General features: G+C 37.5%; 1 protein-coding gene across 10 annotated transcripts in view; it reads right to left on the reverse strand.

Moving 5' to 3' along the window:
• Positions 1-18,817, reverse strand: part of CLOCK (clock circadian regulator) — a 135,839-nt gene that overhangs the window by 21,124 nt on the left and 95,898 nt on the right. For all 10 annotated transcript variants that reach the window (XM_082606497.1, XM_082606493.1, XM_082606492.1 and 7 more), the window contains 7 exons: positions 16,323-16,436; positions 16,069-16,187; positions 14,219-14,301; positions 13,900-14,006; positions 11,550-11,697; positions 10,910-10,985; positions 1,715-1,856 (listed from right to left, as the gene is read on the reverse strand). In XM_082606497.1, coding sequence (XP_082462623.1) covers positions 1,715-1,856; positions 10,910-10,985; positions 11,550-11,697; positions 13,900-14,006; positions 14,219-14,301; positions 16,069-16,187; positions 16,323-16,436 — 789 coding nt within the window. The remainder of the gene's footprint in view (positions 1-1,714; positions 1,857-10,909; positions 10,986-11,549; positions 11,698-13,899; positions 14,007-14,218; positions 14,302-16,068; positions 16,188-16,322; positions 16,437-18,817) is intronic.

Below are 18,817 nucleotides of genomic sequence, written 5' to 3' on the forward strand. Positions count from 1 at the left end.
GCACAGATATTTATCCAAAAAAGACACAGAGATGGCCAGCCGATATATGAAATAATATTCAATGTCACTAATCATCAGGGAAATGCAAAACAAAACCACAATGAGGGCTTCCCTGGTGGCGCAGTGGTTGGGAGTCCGCCTGCCGATGCAGGGGACGCGGGTTCGTGCCCCGGTCTGGGAGATCCCACATGCCACAGAGCGGCTGGGCCCATGAGCCATGGCCGCTGAGCCTGTGCGTCCGGAGCCTGTGCTTCGCGGCGGGAGAGGCTGCAGCAGTGAGAGGCCCGTGTACCGCAAAAACAAAAAAAAACAAACAAAAAAACAAACCACAATGAGATATCACCTCTACCTGTCAGGATGGCTATTATCAAAAATATCACATTGTAAATCAACTATACTTCAATTTAAAAAAAAAAAACAGCTTATAAACTGTTCAAAAAAAGAATCTGAAGACAAGTGTTGGTAAGAACGTGGAGACACTGGAACCCTTGCACACCGCTGGTGGGGATGGGAAATGTTGCAGACACCGTAGAAGCAGTATGGATGCTTCTCAAAAAAATTAAAATTAGAACTACCATATATGATCTAAAAATCCCACTTCTGGGTATTTATGCAAAAGAATTGAGATCAGCATCTCGAAGAGATATTAGCATTCCAACGTTCACTGCAGCACTATTCATAATAGCCAAGGTATGGAAACAATCTAAATGTCTATTGACAGATGAATGGATTAACAAAATGTGGTGTATACATACAGTGAAATACTACTGTTCAACCTGGAAAAGGAAAGACATTCTGCAATTTATGACTTGGATGAAGCTTGAGGCCATTATGCTAAGTGAAATAAGCCAGTGACAGAAAAAGACAAGTACTGCATGACTCCATTATATGAGGTATCTGAAATAGTCAAATTCATTGAATCAAAGAGCACAATGGTGATTGCCAATGGCCAGGAGCCAGGGAATGGGAAATTATTAATTAATGGGCATAAAGTTTCAAATAAGCACAATGAATAAGCTCTAGAGATCTGCAGTACAACGTCATACCTATAGTCAACAATAATGTATTGTACACTTAAAAATTTAAGAGGGTGGATCTCATTTTAGGTGTTCTTACCACAGTAAAATAATTTGTTTTTTAAAAGGAAGAAATAGCTACAATAAGGAAAAAAGTTTTTTCTAAGATCCCAGAAATTTCTATATTTAACCTCTTTTGATGTTCTACCCACAATGTTGAGTAGTTCAGACAACCCCCTTTTTCATTATATATAGTTTTAATACTCTGAGAAACAAAGGTGCTAGACTCTTTTAAAAAATTAAAAAGGATATTAATTTAATGACAATTATGTAAGTCTTCATAAAGACAAGATACACACAAAGCACTTTCAAAAAGCAAACTCAAAGAACACTACTTACTGGCTCTACCAATAAAAAAGGAATTACTGTAATAGTTTTGCTTTCTTTTTGAGGGATGATTAAAAATAACTTAACAAGACCAATATTACTACCTACATATTTTATAGGCTACTTTATAAACTTAACTCTTTGCTAAATGTGAGCAATGTGCCTCTTGCTCACTGAAAAGGTTAGTGTATTTCAGAAATGTAAACACTTATCATTTGAAAGTGGCAGTCGATGAAAAATGCTGATACCGGCAACATAAACAATTTAGGACTCTCTTTAAAGGAAGTCTGCTTTCAAGCTAGGGTACTCACAGGAAGGGTCTGAGACTGCAGTGTGAGATGATTTTCTTGAACTCCGGGAGGAAGCAGAAGGAGTTGGGCTGTGATCAAACCTTTCCAATGCTTCCTTGAGACTGACTGTATTTATACGATTATCAGACCCAGAATCTTGGCTCTAAGGAGATAAGAGTAAAATAAATGTTTTCTTGTAGTTCAGTTCAGAGTTCCCAAATTAGCAATACTGCTTGCTAATTCCTCCTCCCCAAAATCAGTTTTTACCCCATAACAAGGGAAGTGTACCTGTGTAATATTAGGTAAAGAAATGAAAAAAAAATTTTAATAGCCAGAAAGTTTTGGTTTCATTCTCTCTTTAAAGAAACAACAGATGCAAAGGAATGAAGTTGGACTCTTACCTTATACCATATATAAAAGTTAACTCAAAGCGGATCAAAGATCTAAGTGTTAAGAACTAAAACTATAAAACTTTTAGGAAAAAAAAGGGAAAAGCTTTATAACATTCGATTGGGCAATGATTTCTTGGATATGACACTAAAAGCACAGGCAACAGAAGTGTATTAAAGGACACTATAAACAAAGTGGAAAAGCACCATGGAATGGGAGAAAACATTTGGAAGTCATTTATTTGATAAGGAATTAATACCCAGAATATATAAAGAGCTCCTACCACTCAACAGCCAAAAAAACCAAAAACCAAAAACAAACAAAAAAACCCAAAAAACAACAAAAACAAAACCCAAAAATACCTGCCACAAAAAAATCCAGTTAAAAAATGGGCAAAAGTCTTGCAGAGACATTTCTCCAAAGAAGATATATAAGCAGCAAACACATGAAAAGATGCTTAATATCACTAATCATTAGGGAAATGCAAATCAAAACCAAGAAATACCACTTCAATCAAGATGGCTATTATAAAAAAAACAGAAAATAACCAGTGTTGGTGAGGATATGAAGAAATTGGAACCCTTGTGCAGTGCTGACAAGAATGTATAAAATAAAACAGTGCAGCTACTATGGAAAACAGTAATAACAGCTCCTGAAAAAATTAAATATAGAATTACCATATGATCCAGAAATTTCATTTCTGGGTATATCCTCAAAAGAATTGAAAGCAGGTACTCAAACACATATTTGTACAGCCATGTTCATAGCAGCATTAATCACAATAGCCAAAAGACGGATGCAACTCAAGTGTCCATTGATGGATGAATGAATAAACATAATGTGGTATATACATACAATGGAATATTACTCAGCCTTTAAAAGGAAATGCTGACACATGCTACAATATGGATGAACCTTGAGGACATTATGCCAAGTGAAATAAGCCAGTCACATACAGACAAATACTGTATGATTCCACTTACATGAGGTACCTATAGGAATCAAATTCACAGAGTCAGAAGTAGATTGGTGGCTGCCAGGGGCTGGAGGGAGGAGGGAATTGGGAGTTACTGTTTAATGGGTATGGAGTTTCAGTTTGGAAAGATGAAAAAGTTTTGGTGATGGATGGTGGCGATGCTTGCACAACAGTGTGAATGTACTTAATACCACTCAACTATATACTTAAAATAGGTTAAGATGGTAAATTTTGTTACATATATTTCACCACATCAGAAAAAAAAAAGTGAAAAAATACCCAACAGAATTAAGATGACACTTAAGTTAACAGACAAGGCACTAAAAGCATCTTTGGAACTCCGCATTTGACTGCTCAAAATCTTCCTTCTTCACACCAACTCTGACCTTTCTCCAGAATTCAATACCCATATTGGTGATTCATCCAACATCCTGTCCTGGCCTCTCAGCTTTCTAGGAACTCCTCGTCTCCAAGAAACTTTTTCCTCTACTCTACCGCGTTCAATCTCTACTCCTTTTCATTACCAGATACTCTAGCACCTCTAAGAGCACAAATTAACATCTAACTTTAAACCATCCCTGTCCAACCTAGCCTTCCAGCTCACTTGTTCCTTTGGAGACAATTACAGTCAACCTAAAATGATCGCCAACCTAAAAAAGATACTCAACACTAAGCAGAAAATTAAGTTTTCTAGTGGGCTCATCTTCCTACTCTTCACAATTACTCCATATCTTTCCCATTGTTCCTAAACTTCTTTCTCCCCCTCTCAACTGATAGCTTTGTCTTATATAGATGAGAATACTTGCCACCACCAAATATGTAACTCTACCTATTAACATACCAGGTATATGAATATAACCATCTTCTCTTTCCTCCTCATTATAATGGAGGGAAGTAGGTCCTTGTTGAATATCTATTTTATACATAGTAGTCTGCATATGTTAATCTCAGCATCCTAATTTATCCCTCCCGCCCACCTTTCCCTTTTGGTAACCACAAGTCCATTCTCTAAGTCTGTGAGTCTGCTTCTGTTTTGTAAATAAGTTCATTTGTATCATTTTTTAGATTCCACATATGAGGGGATATCATATTTGCCTTTCTCTGTCTGACTTACTTCATTCAGTATGATAATCTCTAGGTCCATCCATGTTGCTGTAAATGGCATTAATTCATTATTTTTTATGGCTAATATTCCATTATGTATATGTACCACATCTTCTTGATCCATTCCTCTGTTGATGGACACTTAGGTTGGTTCCATGTCCTGGCTATTGTAAATAGTACTGCAATGAACATTGTGGTGCATGTATCTTTTCGAATTATGGTTTTCTCCATATATATGCCCAGGAGTGGGATTGGTGGATTATTGGTTAATTCTATTTTTAGTTTTTTAAGGAACCTCCATACTGTTCTCCATAGTGGCTGTACCAGTTTACATTCCCACCAAAAGTGTAGGAGGGTTCCCTTTTCTCCACACTCACTCCAGCATTTATCGTTTGTAGACTTTTTGATGATGGCCATTCTGACCCATGTGAGGTGATACCTCATTGTAGTTTTTGATTTCCATTTCTCTAATAATTAGTGATGTTGAGCATCTTCTCATGTGCCTATTGGCCATCTGCATGTCTTCTTTGGAGAAACGTCTATTTAGACCTTCTGCCCATTTTTTTGGTTTCGTTTTTTAGTATTGAGCTGCATGAGCTACTTGTATATTTGGAGATTAATCCCTTGTTGGTTGCATCATTTGCAAATATTTTCTCCCATTCTGTGGGTTGCCTTTTCATTTTGTTTATGGTTTTGTTTGCTGTGCAAAAGCTTTTACGTTTAATTAGGTCCCATTTGTTGATTTTTATTTTCATTACTCTAGAAGGTGGATCCAAAAAGACATTTCTGTGATTGACGTCAGAGTGTTCTGCCTATGTTTTCCTCTAAGAGTCTTATGGTATCGGTCTTACATTTAGGTCTTTAATCCATTTTGAGTTTATTTTTGTGTATGTTGTTAGAGAATGTTCTAATTTCATTCTTTTACATGTGGCTGTCCAGTTTTCCCAGCACCACTTATTGAAGAAACTGTCTTTTCTCCATTGTATATTCTTACCTTCTTTGTCATAGATTAATTGACCATAGGTGTGTGGGTTTATTTCTGGGCTTTCTATCCTGTTCCACTGATCTGTAAGTCTGTTTTTGTGCCAGTACCTTACTGTTTTGATGACTGTAACTTTATAGTATAGTCTGAAGCCAGGGAGACTGATTCTTCCAGCTCCATTTTTCATCTCAAGATTGCTTTGGGGGCTTCTCTGGTGGCTCAGTGGTTAAAAATCTGCCTGCCAATGCAGGGACATGGGTTCAAGCCCTGGTTCGGGAAGAGCCCACATGCCATGGAGCTACCACAACTACTGAGCCTGCGCTCTAGAGCCTCCAAGTCACAACTACTGAGCCCGTGCGCCACAACTACTGACGCCTGAGTGCCTAGAGACTGTGCTCTGCAACAAAAGAAGCCACCACAATGAGAAGCCTGCACACAGCAATGAAGAGTAGCCCCGGCTCACCGCAACTAGAGAAAGCCCACGCACAGCAACGAAGACCCGACGCAGCCATAAATTAATTAATTAATTAATTAATTAATTTAAAAAAATGATTGCTTTGGCTATTTGAGGTTTTTTGTGTTTCCATACAAATTTTAAGATTTCTTCCTTCTAGATCTGCAAAAAATGCCATTGGTAATTTGATAGGGATTGCATTACAATCGGTAGATTGCCTTGGGTAGTACAGTCATTTTGACAATATCAATTCTTCCAATCCAAGAACATGGTTTATCTTCCCATCCATTGGTGTCATCTTCCATTTCTTTCTTCAGCATCTTATAGTTTTCAGAGTACAGGTCTTTTGCCTCCTTAGGTAGGCCTATTTCTAGGTATTTTATTCTTTTTGATGCGATGGTAAATGGAATTGTTTTCTTAATTTATCTTTCTGGTCTTTCGCTGTTAGTGTATAGAAATGCAACAGATTTCTGTGTATTAATTTTGTATCCTTCGACTTTACTGAATTCATTGATGAGCTCTAGTAGTTTTCTGGAAGCATCTTTAGGATTTTCTATGTACAGAATCATGTCATTTGCAAACAGTGACAGTTTTACTTCTTCTTTTCCAATTTGGATTCCTTTTATTTCTTTTTCTTCTCTGACTGCCGTGGCTAGGACCAAAACTATGTTGAATAAAAGTGGTGAGAGTGGACATCCTTGTCTTTTTCCTGATCTTAGAGGAAATGCTTTCAGCTTTTCTCCTGCTGAGTATGATGTTAGATGTTGCCCTCACTGATTCCTAATTCCTAGGTTATCAACATTCACATATTTGACACCATGACTTCTCTATTCCTTGATGAAGACCTTGACATCCACTGTCCTCAGTCACTTATTCTTATAGTTAAACCCTAGACCTTGTCATAATCAATAAAAATAAGCACTCCATAACCTCAGTTTCAAACATCCTACTCTTTAATCACCTTTCCCCCTGTTTCTTCCTCATTCCCTTTAGTATCCCAACTCCAATAATCCTTCAGTGGAACCTAAAATACATTCTACCACATTTTCATAATCACTGTCTTCTCTTCCCTTTTTAACCAGCTTAAAATCATGGTTAATCATCACAAACACACCCTTGAGTGTATCATCAACTCCCTTGCCCCTATCTCCCTTCACCATACTCCCTTAGGAAAATACCAGTGCTGGTGAAACCCAATTTTTAACCTATTCCACATCTGTTCCTGCACAGCTGAACATGGCTGAAGAAACACACATGGTAACCGTTGTTCTCTCTTTAAATAAATGACCAAGACCCTCAGTGAGGGCTTCCCTGGTGGCGCAGTGGTTGAGAGTCCGCCTGCCGATGCAGGGAACACGGGTTCGTGCCCCAGTCCGGGAAGATCCCACATGCCGCGGAGCAGCTGGGCCCGTGAGCCATGGCCGCTGAGCCTGCGCATCTGGAGCCTGTGCTCTGCAACGGGAGAGGCCACAACGGTGAGAGGCCCTCACTGTTGCGTACCGCAACAAAAAAAAAAAAAAAAAAAAAGACCCTCAATGAGCCCTTAACCCTGCCTGCCAAACAGACTAAAATTCCTTTGTCCATTCACTTTCTCACTCTCTTAGAAAACCATTCAACACTTTTCCCTCTTTTCAAACCCCAAACTCCACTTCCTATTTCACTGTAGAGAAATGCCACAGCTCCACTACAATATCAACCTTCCTACCAGCATACATACTCACATATTCTACCCTTCTTCATGTTACTGTAATTCAGGGACCAGCACACTTTTCTGTAAGGGTCAGAGAGTCAATATTTTAGGCTTTGTGGGCCACATAGTCTCTGTCACAACAATTCAACTGTTGTAGTACAAAAGCAGCCATATGCAATATACAATTAAGGGTGGCTGTGAAATCTGATGATATAATCTTTGTGTGTCACAAAACATTCTTTTTTTTTTTCAATCACTTAAAAACATGTAAAAAACATATTTGTAGCTTGTGGGTGTTACAAACCAAGGCAGAGGGCCAGATCAAGCCGAACAGCCATAGTTTCCCAACCCCTTCTGTAGCTGAAATAATCTGCTCCTCTATCTAGCTAAGCCTAATCCATTCACTTGTCCACTAGATCCCATCTTCTTTCACCTACTCAAGAACACTTCTCTAGCATTTCTACCACTCTCTCTCCTATCACCAATTTTTCTCTCTCCTTCAGACCATTCTCGTCCGTATACAAACACGCTATTATTTCTCCCACCTTAAAAAGCAAAAGCTTCTTCTTAGCCCAGTGCTTCCTATTATTGCCAGATCTTCCTCCTCTTTGTAGTAAAACCCTTCCTTACTCACCATCTCTAATTCCCCTTGTCTCAGAAAATTCTCTCCTAAACCCACTCTAATCAAGCTTTCCCTCATATTACTATTCCACCTGGTCTGTTCTTACTCATCAACGAATACATGTTATTGAACTGAATGCTCAATTCTCAGTACTCATCTAATTTAACTTATTTCAGCAGAACCTGACAAAGCCGACTGTTCACTCCTCACTGACATGCTCGCTTTCTTTTCTTGGCTTTTAGGACAACTTAGTTTCCTGGTTTTATTCCTACCTCAGTGGATATTTCTCCTTGGTCTCCTGTGATTGGTTCTTCCTTGACCCCTTCACGTCTTAATGTTGAGTGCCCCAGTGCTTACTGCCTGGTCATCTTCTCTCTACACTCATTCCCTTGGTGATCACATTTAGATTCCTGACTAAAACCATCCACACATGGACATTTCTGAAAAATATATCTCAAGTGGACCTCTTCCCTAAACTCAGGAGGATCATGGTGGTAACGTTAATGTGGGGAGAAAGTAGACATAGTTGGAGTATATTTTGTAAGTAGGGCTAGCTGAATTTCCTAGGATTGGACATGGGCACGAGGGGAAAAAAAGAAGTAAAGAGAACAATCTCTATATGAATTACTTTGGTTTCTATGATAGTCCTTATTTCAAGGAACCCTAGGTTTAAGCACTTTCCTCAGAAAATTTCTTTCACTAAAAACATGCTGGATCTTCCCCCTCCTAAGCAGACAGAACCTCTTTGGAAAAATTCTTTCATGTGGGACCCATGAGAGCAGGAGTCATATTCTCAGCAGCTAGAGCGATGTCCAGTACTTCCTGGCATAGGGAAGACACTCTTCTTTTTTAACTGAAATATGGTTGATGCACAATATTGTTAGTTTCAGGTGTACAACATAGCGATTCAACATTTAAATATGAATATCATGGTAAGTCTGGTACCCATCTGTCCCCATACAAAGCTATTACAGTTTTATTAATCAGATTCCTACGTGACTTACTTATTTTACAACTGAAGTCTGTACCTCTTAATCCCATTCACCTATTTTGCCCCAGTCCACACCCCGCCGCCCCACTCTGGAAACCGCCAGTTTGTTTTCTGTATCTATGGGTCTGTTTTGTTTGTTCATTTGTTTTGTTTTTTAAATTCTACGTATAAGTGAGATCAGTTGTCTTTCTCTGACTTATTTCACTTAGCATAATGCCCTCAAGATCCATCCATATTGCTGCAAATAGCAAGATTTCATTTTTTACAGCTGCAAAGTATTCCACTGTATATATGTACCACATCTTTACCTAGGTTGCTTCTGTATCTCGGTTATTGTAAATAATCCTGCCATGAACATGGGTGCATTAATCTTTTCAACTGTTTTTGTTTTCTCCAAGTAAATACTCAGAAGTGAAACTGATAGGTCATCCTATTTTTAATTTTTTGAGGCACCTCCATACTGTTTTCCACAGTGGCTACACCAACTTACAATCCCACCAACAGCGCATGAGGGCTCTCTTTTCTTCACATCCTCGCCAACACTTGTTGTTTGTTGTCTTTTTGATAACAGCCATTTTGACAGGTAGGAGGTGATACCTTATTGTGGTTTTGATTTGCATTTCCCTGATGATTAGAAAGGTGTTGAGCATCTTTTCATGTGTCTGGTGGGAAAATGTCTATTCAGGTTGTCTGCCCATTTTTTAATCGGACTTCTTTTTTGTTACTGAGTCCTATGAGTTCTCTATATATTTCGGATATTAACCCCTTATTGGATATATCATCTGCAAATATCTTCTCCCATTCAGTAGATTTCCTTTTCATTTTGTTGATGGTTTTCTTCACTGTGCATGGAAAGTACTTAATAAGGTTTGTTGAATGACTGAATGACATCCTCCCATTCTGTCCCCTGGCATGCTGCCTATTTTAACTCATTTTTTAATATACATTCTTGACCTTTTCATTCCACTTATTTTTCTACAGGTCAAAAATACTTGTTGTAGGCAACTCCTGATACGGCTCATAATGATTCCTACCTTCAGGTATTCATAACCTTGTATAATCCCTCCCCTTTACTGTAGGCTATATCTAGTGACTTACTTCTAATGAACAGAACAGACAAAAGTGATGGGATATCACTTCTGTGATTAGGTTACAAAAGACTGGCTTTAATCTTGCTGGATTTTTCTCTCCCTAGATCTTCTTGCATACTTGTTCTGATAGAAAGGGCCACCTGGAAAGGAACTGAGGATTGCCTCTGGCCATCAGCCAGCAAGACACCAAGGCCCTCAGTCTAACTGCCCATTAGGAACCCAATCCTTCCAACAACCACTGAGTGAGCTTGGAAACAGATTCTGCCTAGGTTGAACCTTGAGATGACTGTGGCCCCCAGTGATGCCTTGATTACAGACTTGTGAGAGACCCTGGGCTGAAATGTTGTGCCTCATGACCAATTCTGAAGCAGAGGGCCCAACTAAACTGTGTCTGGATTCTTGACTCACAGAAACTATCAGATAATATATGTGTGTTATTTTACATCATTAAGTTCTGCTACACAGCAATAGGTAGCTAATATACTACACTCCTACCTGATACAATGAAAAGAGAAACCAGAGTTCAAAATCTGACTGTAACTTGCCAGGCATGAGTCTTTAAGCTCAGTTTTAATATTTTCAAAGTGGGGATTATCACCTACTCAGATAAGGATGTCTGAGAAATAAATGACATTTTGTAATTTATATAAAAACCTAGCCAGAGCCTAGCACACTGTAACAAATGTTAGTTTAAATCTGAGATCATACATGTCTCTCATACAGTTATCACTAAATAGCAGCCCTTCAAATCTTTTTTAGAAGCACACAAGGTTGTAAGATATTAAATTTAATATAAAAATAAATAGTAAAGCATAGTTATAACCCTGTCACAAGTAAGGAAATGAAATATTTGTTGAGTCTTGTCTTTCACTGGGAAGAAATAAAAATAATTTAAAATAACTTTAGGATAACATACTTTGTCAGCAGCTGTCTCCGGAAGAGACTCTTCAATGCCAAGTTCTCGTCGTCTTTCAGCCCTAACTTCTGCATAACTACAAATGGTAAAAAATAGAATTTCAGTGTTTTATCATTCATTTAAAATACTGCAGAGGTGAAACCATTCAGTGTTTGTTATGTGTCTTACTTGTTCATCACAAATTCCAGACTATTTTCTATGCACCATAAAAACCTAAAACATATACATACAGTGTATATCTTAGTTCAAATTCCATTTTTCTACATATCTCAAAAGTTTTATGTGCTACTGTAAATGATCCATAACCACACAGAACTTAAATTAAGAGGAATTAAATAAAGGAAGAGTATGCTTTATCTACTCTAGTTCTCCTTTTACATGACTGACTGTGGTATATAAAAGACAGTTACAACATCTGCTCTAAACCATAAAATTTATGTCAAGAGTTATATATTTCTACATATCCTATATAATGCCTATAAGTAAATGCCTATAAGTAAATGTAATAATAAACTGAAATATATATCAAAAATGGTGAAAAAATCACTTTGTACTTCATTAATAAGTTATACATAAAATTACATTCCAGAATCATTATGGATGTTTCTATATTCAGAAATTCTGTAAAAAGAATTATTACCTTACTACGGTGTGAGTACAAACAATGAACTCTGGTCTTGAATTCCACTGATGATAAGTGATATAATAATGAGTTTGAAGCCAAATCCACTGTTGTCCTTTGGTCAGGAACCTATAGTAACATGATTTGCCTTTCCCGTATTGCATTACTAAGAAGAAAAGAAATATGTTTTGATTCATATTATTAGATTTCTAGCCAAAGGTATCACCCACATTTATATCTATATATATAATTCTTCTTCTGGCTTTTCAATAACATATAGTACATTAATTATAAGAAAATGCTATTCTGTAGAGATAGCAATTAGCATATCTTCCACAGTGCCCAATTTACAGCCAGTTATTGCTGATCTTAGACACTTTTCACACACAATAAACTTCCAAATACTCAAGAATAAATTACTCACATACTGACTTTCTCCTGCTAAGACATACTGAGGGCAACAGCAATAAGTAATCACACCTGAGCTCCACCCACCCTCCTGGCCCCCACAAGTACAGCATCTTTGAGGCATTTAATTCTAAACCTTAACTAACCAAAATCAGAAAAACTTAATTATTTAAAGTAACTGACAATACAGTATTTCCCAAAACATTCTCTGTAGATTGTAAGTTCGGAAGCTTTTTAATGATATTAAGCAAAAAATGGGTTTTGTGGTTAAATTAACTTGGGAAAATTTGTTAAACAGGTCTTCTCAAAGCCTTGAGTATGCTAATATATGTCAAGATTCTGGTTGTGGGGAGATGGGGATTGATTATAAGCTGTTACCTAGTTTTCCTTGACCATAAAATACTTTTTTTTTGTTTTTTGGGGGTTATTTTGTTTTTGTTTTTGTTTTTTGCGGTACGCAGTCCTCTCACTGTTGTGGCCTCTCCCCTTGCGGAGCACAGGCTCCGGACGCGCAGGCCCAGCGGCCATGGCTCACGGGTCCAGCCACTCCGCGGCATGTGGGATCTTCCCAGACCAGGGCACGAACCCGTGTTCCCTGCATCAGCAGGCGGACTCTCAACCACTGTGCCACCAGGGAAGCCCTAAAATTCATTTTTAATAGACTGGCATTCATGCAACAAACCTTAGGAAATGCTGGACAGGAATCGCTTGTTCTCTCTATTAATGAGGAAACCAAGTTCTACATACTTCAAACTGCTTGTCCAAAATTACCCAGCTAGCTAGTATAGGTGTCAGATATTTTTAATACATCATGGAGCTTAGTGCCTGTTATCATTTGAAGTGAGGAATGTTTCTTCTGTGAAGTGACTTTACTCTGAAAATCTTCCATATAGCTGATGATATTATATAACATGCTTTATTTTCATAGAGAGAGGTTTATGAGACCAGCCTAAGACATTATGAAAGTATCTTAAATATCTAATTTAGAGGACACTCAAGAGGGAAGGATTTGGGGAGGAGTATCAGAGAAGCAAATAAAACCTATTAAAAACAAACTTCTGGGGCTTCCCTGGTGGCGCAGTGGTTGAGAGTGCGCCTGCTGATGCAGGGGACATGGGTTCGTGTCCCGGTCCGGGAAGATCCCACATGCCACAGAGCGGCTGGGCCCGTGAGCCATGGTCGCTGAGCCTGCGCGTCTGGAGCCTGTGCTCTGCAACGGGAGAGGCCACAACAGTGAGAGGCCCTCGTACCGAAAAAAAAAAAAAAAAAAAACTTCTGAAACAAGGAATGAATAGCACGTGGTAAAGGGGTAGGGCTAGACTCTAATCCTGTCTCTGCCACCAGTGAGTTACGGGCTTGTAAGTAAATTAGTTAGCCTTTCTGCGTCTCAGTTTACTTGTGGAGATAATAGTAGTACCTACTTTCTACAATTGTGATGATGAAAAATAGAGAATAATGTACGTAAATTGTTTAGAACAGGGCAAAAAATGCGATGATAATGTTCCTTCTGCTAATATAACAACAGCAGGTAACATTAATGAAGCACTCACTATGAGTTTTCTAAAAGAGATTCTTTAAATGTGTCCCTACCTCCTGGGCCTGGATATCAAAATTTATGAAATAGTGTTCTAATATTTTGACATACTATTACAATTTTCAAACAAATCTACTTCTCTTACTCTAGATGTAGAGCTTATATACTTCAAAACAAGGTTTATTAGATGCCATATTATAAAACTGTACTTACTACTATAGACTGAAATATGTAAAATGGGAAGTTTAATTTAGACTTGATCTAGGATTCCTACTGGAATTAGTTATATATACAAAGAAAAAATTTCCAATATATTTCAAAAACACAAAAATGGTTCTAAGCTGGTATTTCACCACCTTCTATTAATATGATAGTTATTTACAGATTAAAAAGTTATTATCACCAGAAATATTAAAATCTACTTACAGTGCTCATGACATTTTGCCAAATTTTCTAGGTCATCCACATGATAGTAATCATAGCCTGATGTTCCCAGAACTTCAAATGGCAAATATCCTATTATGGGTGGTGCCCTAAATTACATATAAAACAACCAATATTATGAATTTTTCCATAATAAAAAATACTCAACTAGAAATCAATTTTGGGAGGAATCTTTATTTTTTAAATAATGGATAATGAGTTTGAGCGTCCTGATGAGAAAAAGTTTGACCTTGAAATCCATTAATTTCAAGAATTATAATATGATTATTATCTTTTTATAGAATTGAAAAATGGGAGTTACCTGTGATCTAGAAATAGAAACTTCCATTCTAAACTATGTCTAGATGTAAACTCTTCATTAGGTTCTTCAACAGTGCACATTTCCTACAAATAAATTAATAATTAAAATTTAGAAATACTTTTCTGTGTCCTTAGCACAGTCCCAAACATTGTTAGCTGTAAAAGTCATTCTTAGCTAACTTTTCCCTAAACATTTTTTTAATACATTTTTATTTTCTAGTACCAAGGAATATGGCAATAAATAGATGCAGGCTTCTGGGGGAGTACTTCTCACTCGACACATTTCTCTATACACTCACATGCCCATAAACCCTAATTCTGAATTCAGATCTCTCTCTTGAATTAGAGTTCTCTATTTCTGTCTGGATGTTCCTGCACATCACAAACTCAACGTGTCCTAAAATAAACTAACTGCTTTACTCCTCATACCCAGTTACACAATGTTCCATCTCATTAACAGAGGCATACCTGTTGTTATGCCATTAAGTCTAGAAATCTGATAGTCACAATACACTCATTTTCACCATTCACCATCTAAATGGCCACTACTAAATCCTTTCAATTTCACCTTCTAAGTTTTTAAGAAATCTGTTCGATCCCATCCAGCTTCAGGGTCTTAGTTTAGACTCTAGACCCTTGCCATCATTGGCTCACACTATTGCCAAAGTGTCTCCCCAAAAAAGTCTCCCTGTCCTTCAACTCATCTTCTATTCTGGCCACAATTACTTTATAAATACTCAAATATGATTGTATAACTTCCCTGCTTAAAAACCTTAATGGTTGCTCATTCCATCAGGATAAAATCTACACTCTTCAGCAAGGAGAAACAAACAACAAAGAAAGAAGCACATTTCATTGCCGGCATCTGCTTACTTTTCTAACATCATCTCTCACCATCCCTATCCACTCCTCCACACACAGTAACCATAGACTCTAGTCATACTCAACAATGTATTCCAACCTGCCTCTGTGTCCTTGAATAACCTTCTGTAGCACAGTGTAGTGATTAAGAGTTTGGGCTTTGAGAGAAAAAGAATTAGAATCAATCTCAGTTCTACTGCTTAATAGCTGTGACTTTGGGCAAGTAACTTAACTTCCCTAAGGCCACAGTTTCCTTATATATAAAATGGTGATCATAGCAGCATTTTTAAGAATTAAATGAGATAACTCATGTAAAGTATACAGCATGTGGTAAGCACTCAATAAACATTTTAGCCACTGCTAGTAAGATCAAAACAAGCAGAGTGAGACTGGTTCAAGATCCTCTAACTGCTAATTCAGTACTTTGTCCTATAATATGGTGTTTCCCTAAATTTAAAATCTTAGCCTAGCTTATTTCCAGCCACTTTCCAGTGACTGAAGTCTTTGATTTTCCCACTTCCCTACTAATCATCTGCTTCCTGGGTCCAGGATATAAAAATAAATTATTTAACTGAATTTCAAAACTGAAGAGGTACATGAAAGGCAGTAAAAAGCCACTTGTGCATTTCAAAAGAAAATTTCAAAACCAATCTTTTAAATTTATCTAGATTTTTGGCTTTTCCTCTTTAATGTAGTGTGAACCATACAAAAAAAGCATCTTAAAATTTTGCACAAAAGCAGGACAATGGTGATACATAACCATTGGTTAACTACAAAGGGTATATATTTAATAATTAGTTATATAATTTAATGAGTGCCTTGATAACTCATTATTTGCTTCAAAAATATCATGATCATGTATATTTAATGTCTCATGTCCATTACCACTTCAATGTTTACAGGAAGTATCTGGAAACAACAAAAAAATTACACAGACAATTCTCATAATATAAAGTGAAACCCCTTTGCAAAATAAAATTAGAAACATACCTTGATGAACTGAGGTGTAGCTAATCTGACAGTAGCTACAAAACAAACTCTATCTTCATAAGAAGGCTTGTGTGTGCGTTGTATTGTTCCTTCAAAACCATTGTGTGCTGAAGTGGATACTAAAACAATAAGGAAATAAGTATCAACAGTTACTCCAGTAAAATCTAGTTTTTACTGATATTCAAACATCTGTCCTTAAGAGCTTAAAAGAATACCAAGTGAAATTACATTGCAAAAGAAGCATTTTAACTTACCACTGTTTAAAGATTTGAAATTTCCTATAAATTTCACATACTCATAAGTAGATGGCTCCTTTGGGTCTATTGTTCCTCGAAGCATATGACAACAAAATTCTAACTGATTTTTTGCTGAAATAAGAGAAAAAATATGACATATTTGTGATTTATCATAATGAATATCACATAAAGTAAGATTATAACAGTTGTATAAGTCTACATCATTATTTCCTCCAACAGAGGTCCTCAATGACATTTTGTTTAGTCCATAAAAGCAGAGTTTCTTTAGATGATCTCACCTTGTCCTTAATAACGAAAACAGATTTTCTGATACAAGCCACTCCATGTTTCTCCATTTTTATTTGTCTTTCCTTCTCATTCTTCACTCTAATTTCAAAGAAAGGTTTTGCTTCCTATTCCAAAGTTAATACTTCTATCTCTACCTTGAACAGTCTTTCCTCTCTTCCTTCTCTAGGACCAGGGCCACACCATGGTATTATATTCCTTTAACATCCACACATGTTCTTCTTTGGTTCCTTACTTTCTACTTTTAAATTTGTTTAGGTCTTTCCATCTCAAACATATAAAGAGTTTTCCATGCTACTCTTTTTAGTAACACAGATCTCCTTCCTTTTCATTATGTGCTCTAGTTTCCGTATGTTTACCTCCCTTAACTTTATGCATTGTGGCTTTTGCCCTCACACCTCTATAGAAACTCCTCTTCTAAAAATCACCCACGTCTGTATTAAGCTCAATGGTCTTTCCTCACTGTTTCTACCTCTTCTTAAAATTCACATGTTTTCATTCCCATAGTATGAAACTTACCTTCCTACCTTACTGACTATTTCTATCTCTTCTGCTAATCAGTCTTCAAACTATGGGCATCACAAAAGTTCTTTTGATTGTAATCTATTATCCTTTACAAACTTACCAGCACTGACAAACTTATTTACTCCTAAATCTCTCTCCCCAACTATAACATTTTATATAAGACCAAGTCTCATATCACTCTTTGATTTCAGAACATCTCTACCTGATTGTCCCATCAGTAACTGAAACTCAAAATATTTGAAAGTGAATTTATCCCCCTTTCTTCCTAAGCCAGCTGTCCTTCCCCTTCGTCCTATGTATGTATGCTTATCTCCTTAGTTAGAAATCATATCAATTTGGTCTCTTCTCGTCCTATCACAAGTTCCCAAACTAATCTGTCATAGGATGTGCTGTTCATTTCACCAAGGAAGCTCTCATGAGTCATTTTTTCCAAATGAGCATCCAGTACCACCAACTTGGTACAGATGTAATTTACCCTGTACCTAGGTAACTGCAAAAATGGATTCTCCATGCCTCCACACTCTTCCCACTCAGATTCACCCTTGCCTATTACTCTAAGACTAACATCACTTTCATTATTATTATTTCAGCACTCAAGGACTAATAACACTTCTCTTCACTCACAGCATCAAACACATACTCTTCTGTTATTATCATGAATGGGTTTATCATCAAACTCAACAGGTTCAAACTCGAACTACCCTCTTCCTAAAACCTTCCCCACTGATGATCCCTAGCTGTTTGGACACCTGTGCCTAACACCAAGTCCTACTGAGTTTATCCACTCAACAATCGAATGCATGCTTTCCTCTCCATCCTTACTTCTACTGCTATCCTTTTAATCTCCACTCTGGTTATTTTTCAAAATTTTCCACCTGAGAGATTTCCTTTTCAGACCACAAAACCACCCAAATCCCCTTGCACTGGCTTCTCACTACGTTAAAAAATAAAAACCAAACTGTTTAGCATGAAACATTAGGCCCTATTTCCTTCTCTAGACACAAATCACATCACCTGTACTACCTCACCTTCATTATGGCCCAAATGGCATATTTACAGAATCCTGAATTTTCCAAGCAATTTACCCGCTGTTTTACATCTCGTTTACTCCTTTGACATGAAACATCCTTTTCAAATACAAAAAAAGAAATAACTTTTTTTGTATATCAGTTCTTTAAGCAGGAGGTCTGCAAGTCATTTAATTAAGGCTTTTCTCTATTAAAAAGTATTCTTGGGGACTTCCCTGGTGGCACAGTGGTTAAGAATCCGCCTGCCAATGCAGGGGACATGGGTTTGAACCCTGGTCCGGGAAGATCCTACATGCCTCGGAGCAACTAAGCCCATGCACCACAACTACTGAGCCTCTGCTCTAGTGCCCGTGAGCCACAACTACTGAGCCCACGTGCCACAACTACTGAACCTGCGCGCCTAGTGCCCGTGTTCTGCAACAAGAGAAGCCACCGCAATGAGAAGCCTGCACACTGCGACGAAGGGTAGCCCCCCACTCACCACAACTAGAGGAAGCCCGTGAGCAGCAACGAAGACCCAACGCAGCCAAAAATAAATAAATAAATAAATAAATAAAGTTTTTAAATAAAGTATTCTTGCCTGATCTTGGAAACGGAAGCCTAAGATTAAGGTCTGTATTGCTGCCAAAGGCTTTCGTTCAGTTCTTCAGACAA

The sequence above is a fragment of the Mesoplodon mirus genome, assembly GCF_964341445.2.
Source record: "Mesoplodon mirus genome assembly, chromosome: 2".
In the NCBI taxonomy this organism is placed as follows: Eukaryota; Metazoa; Chordata; class Mammalia; order Artiodactyla; family Ziphiidae; genus Mesoplodon; species Mesoplodon mirus.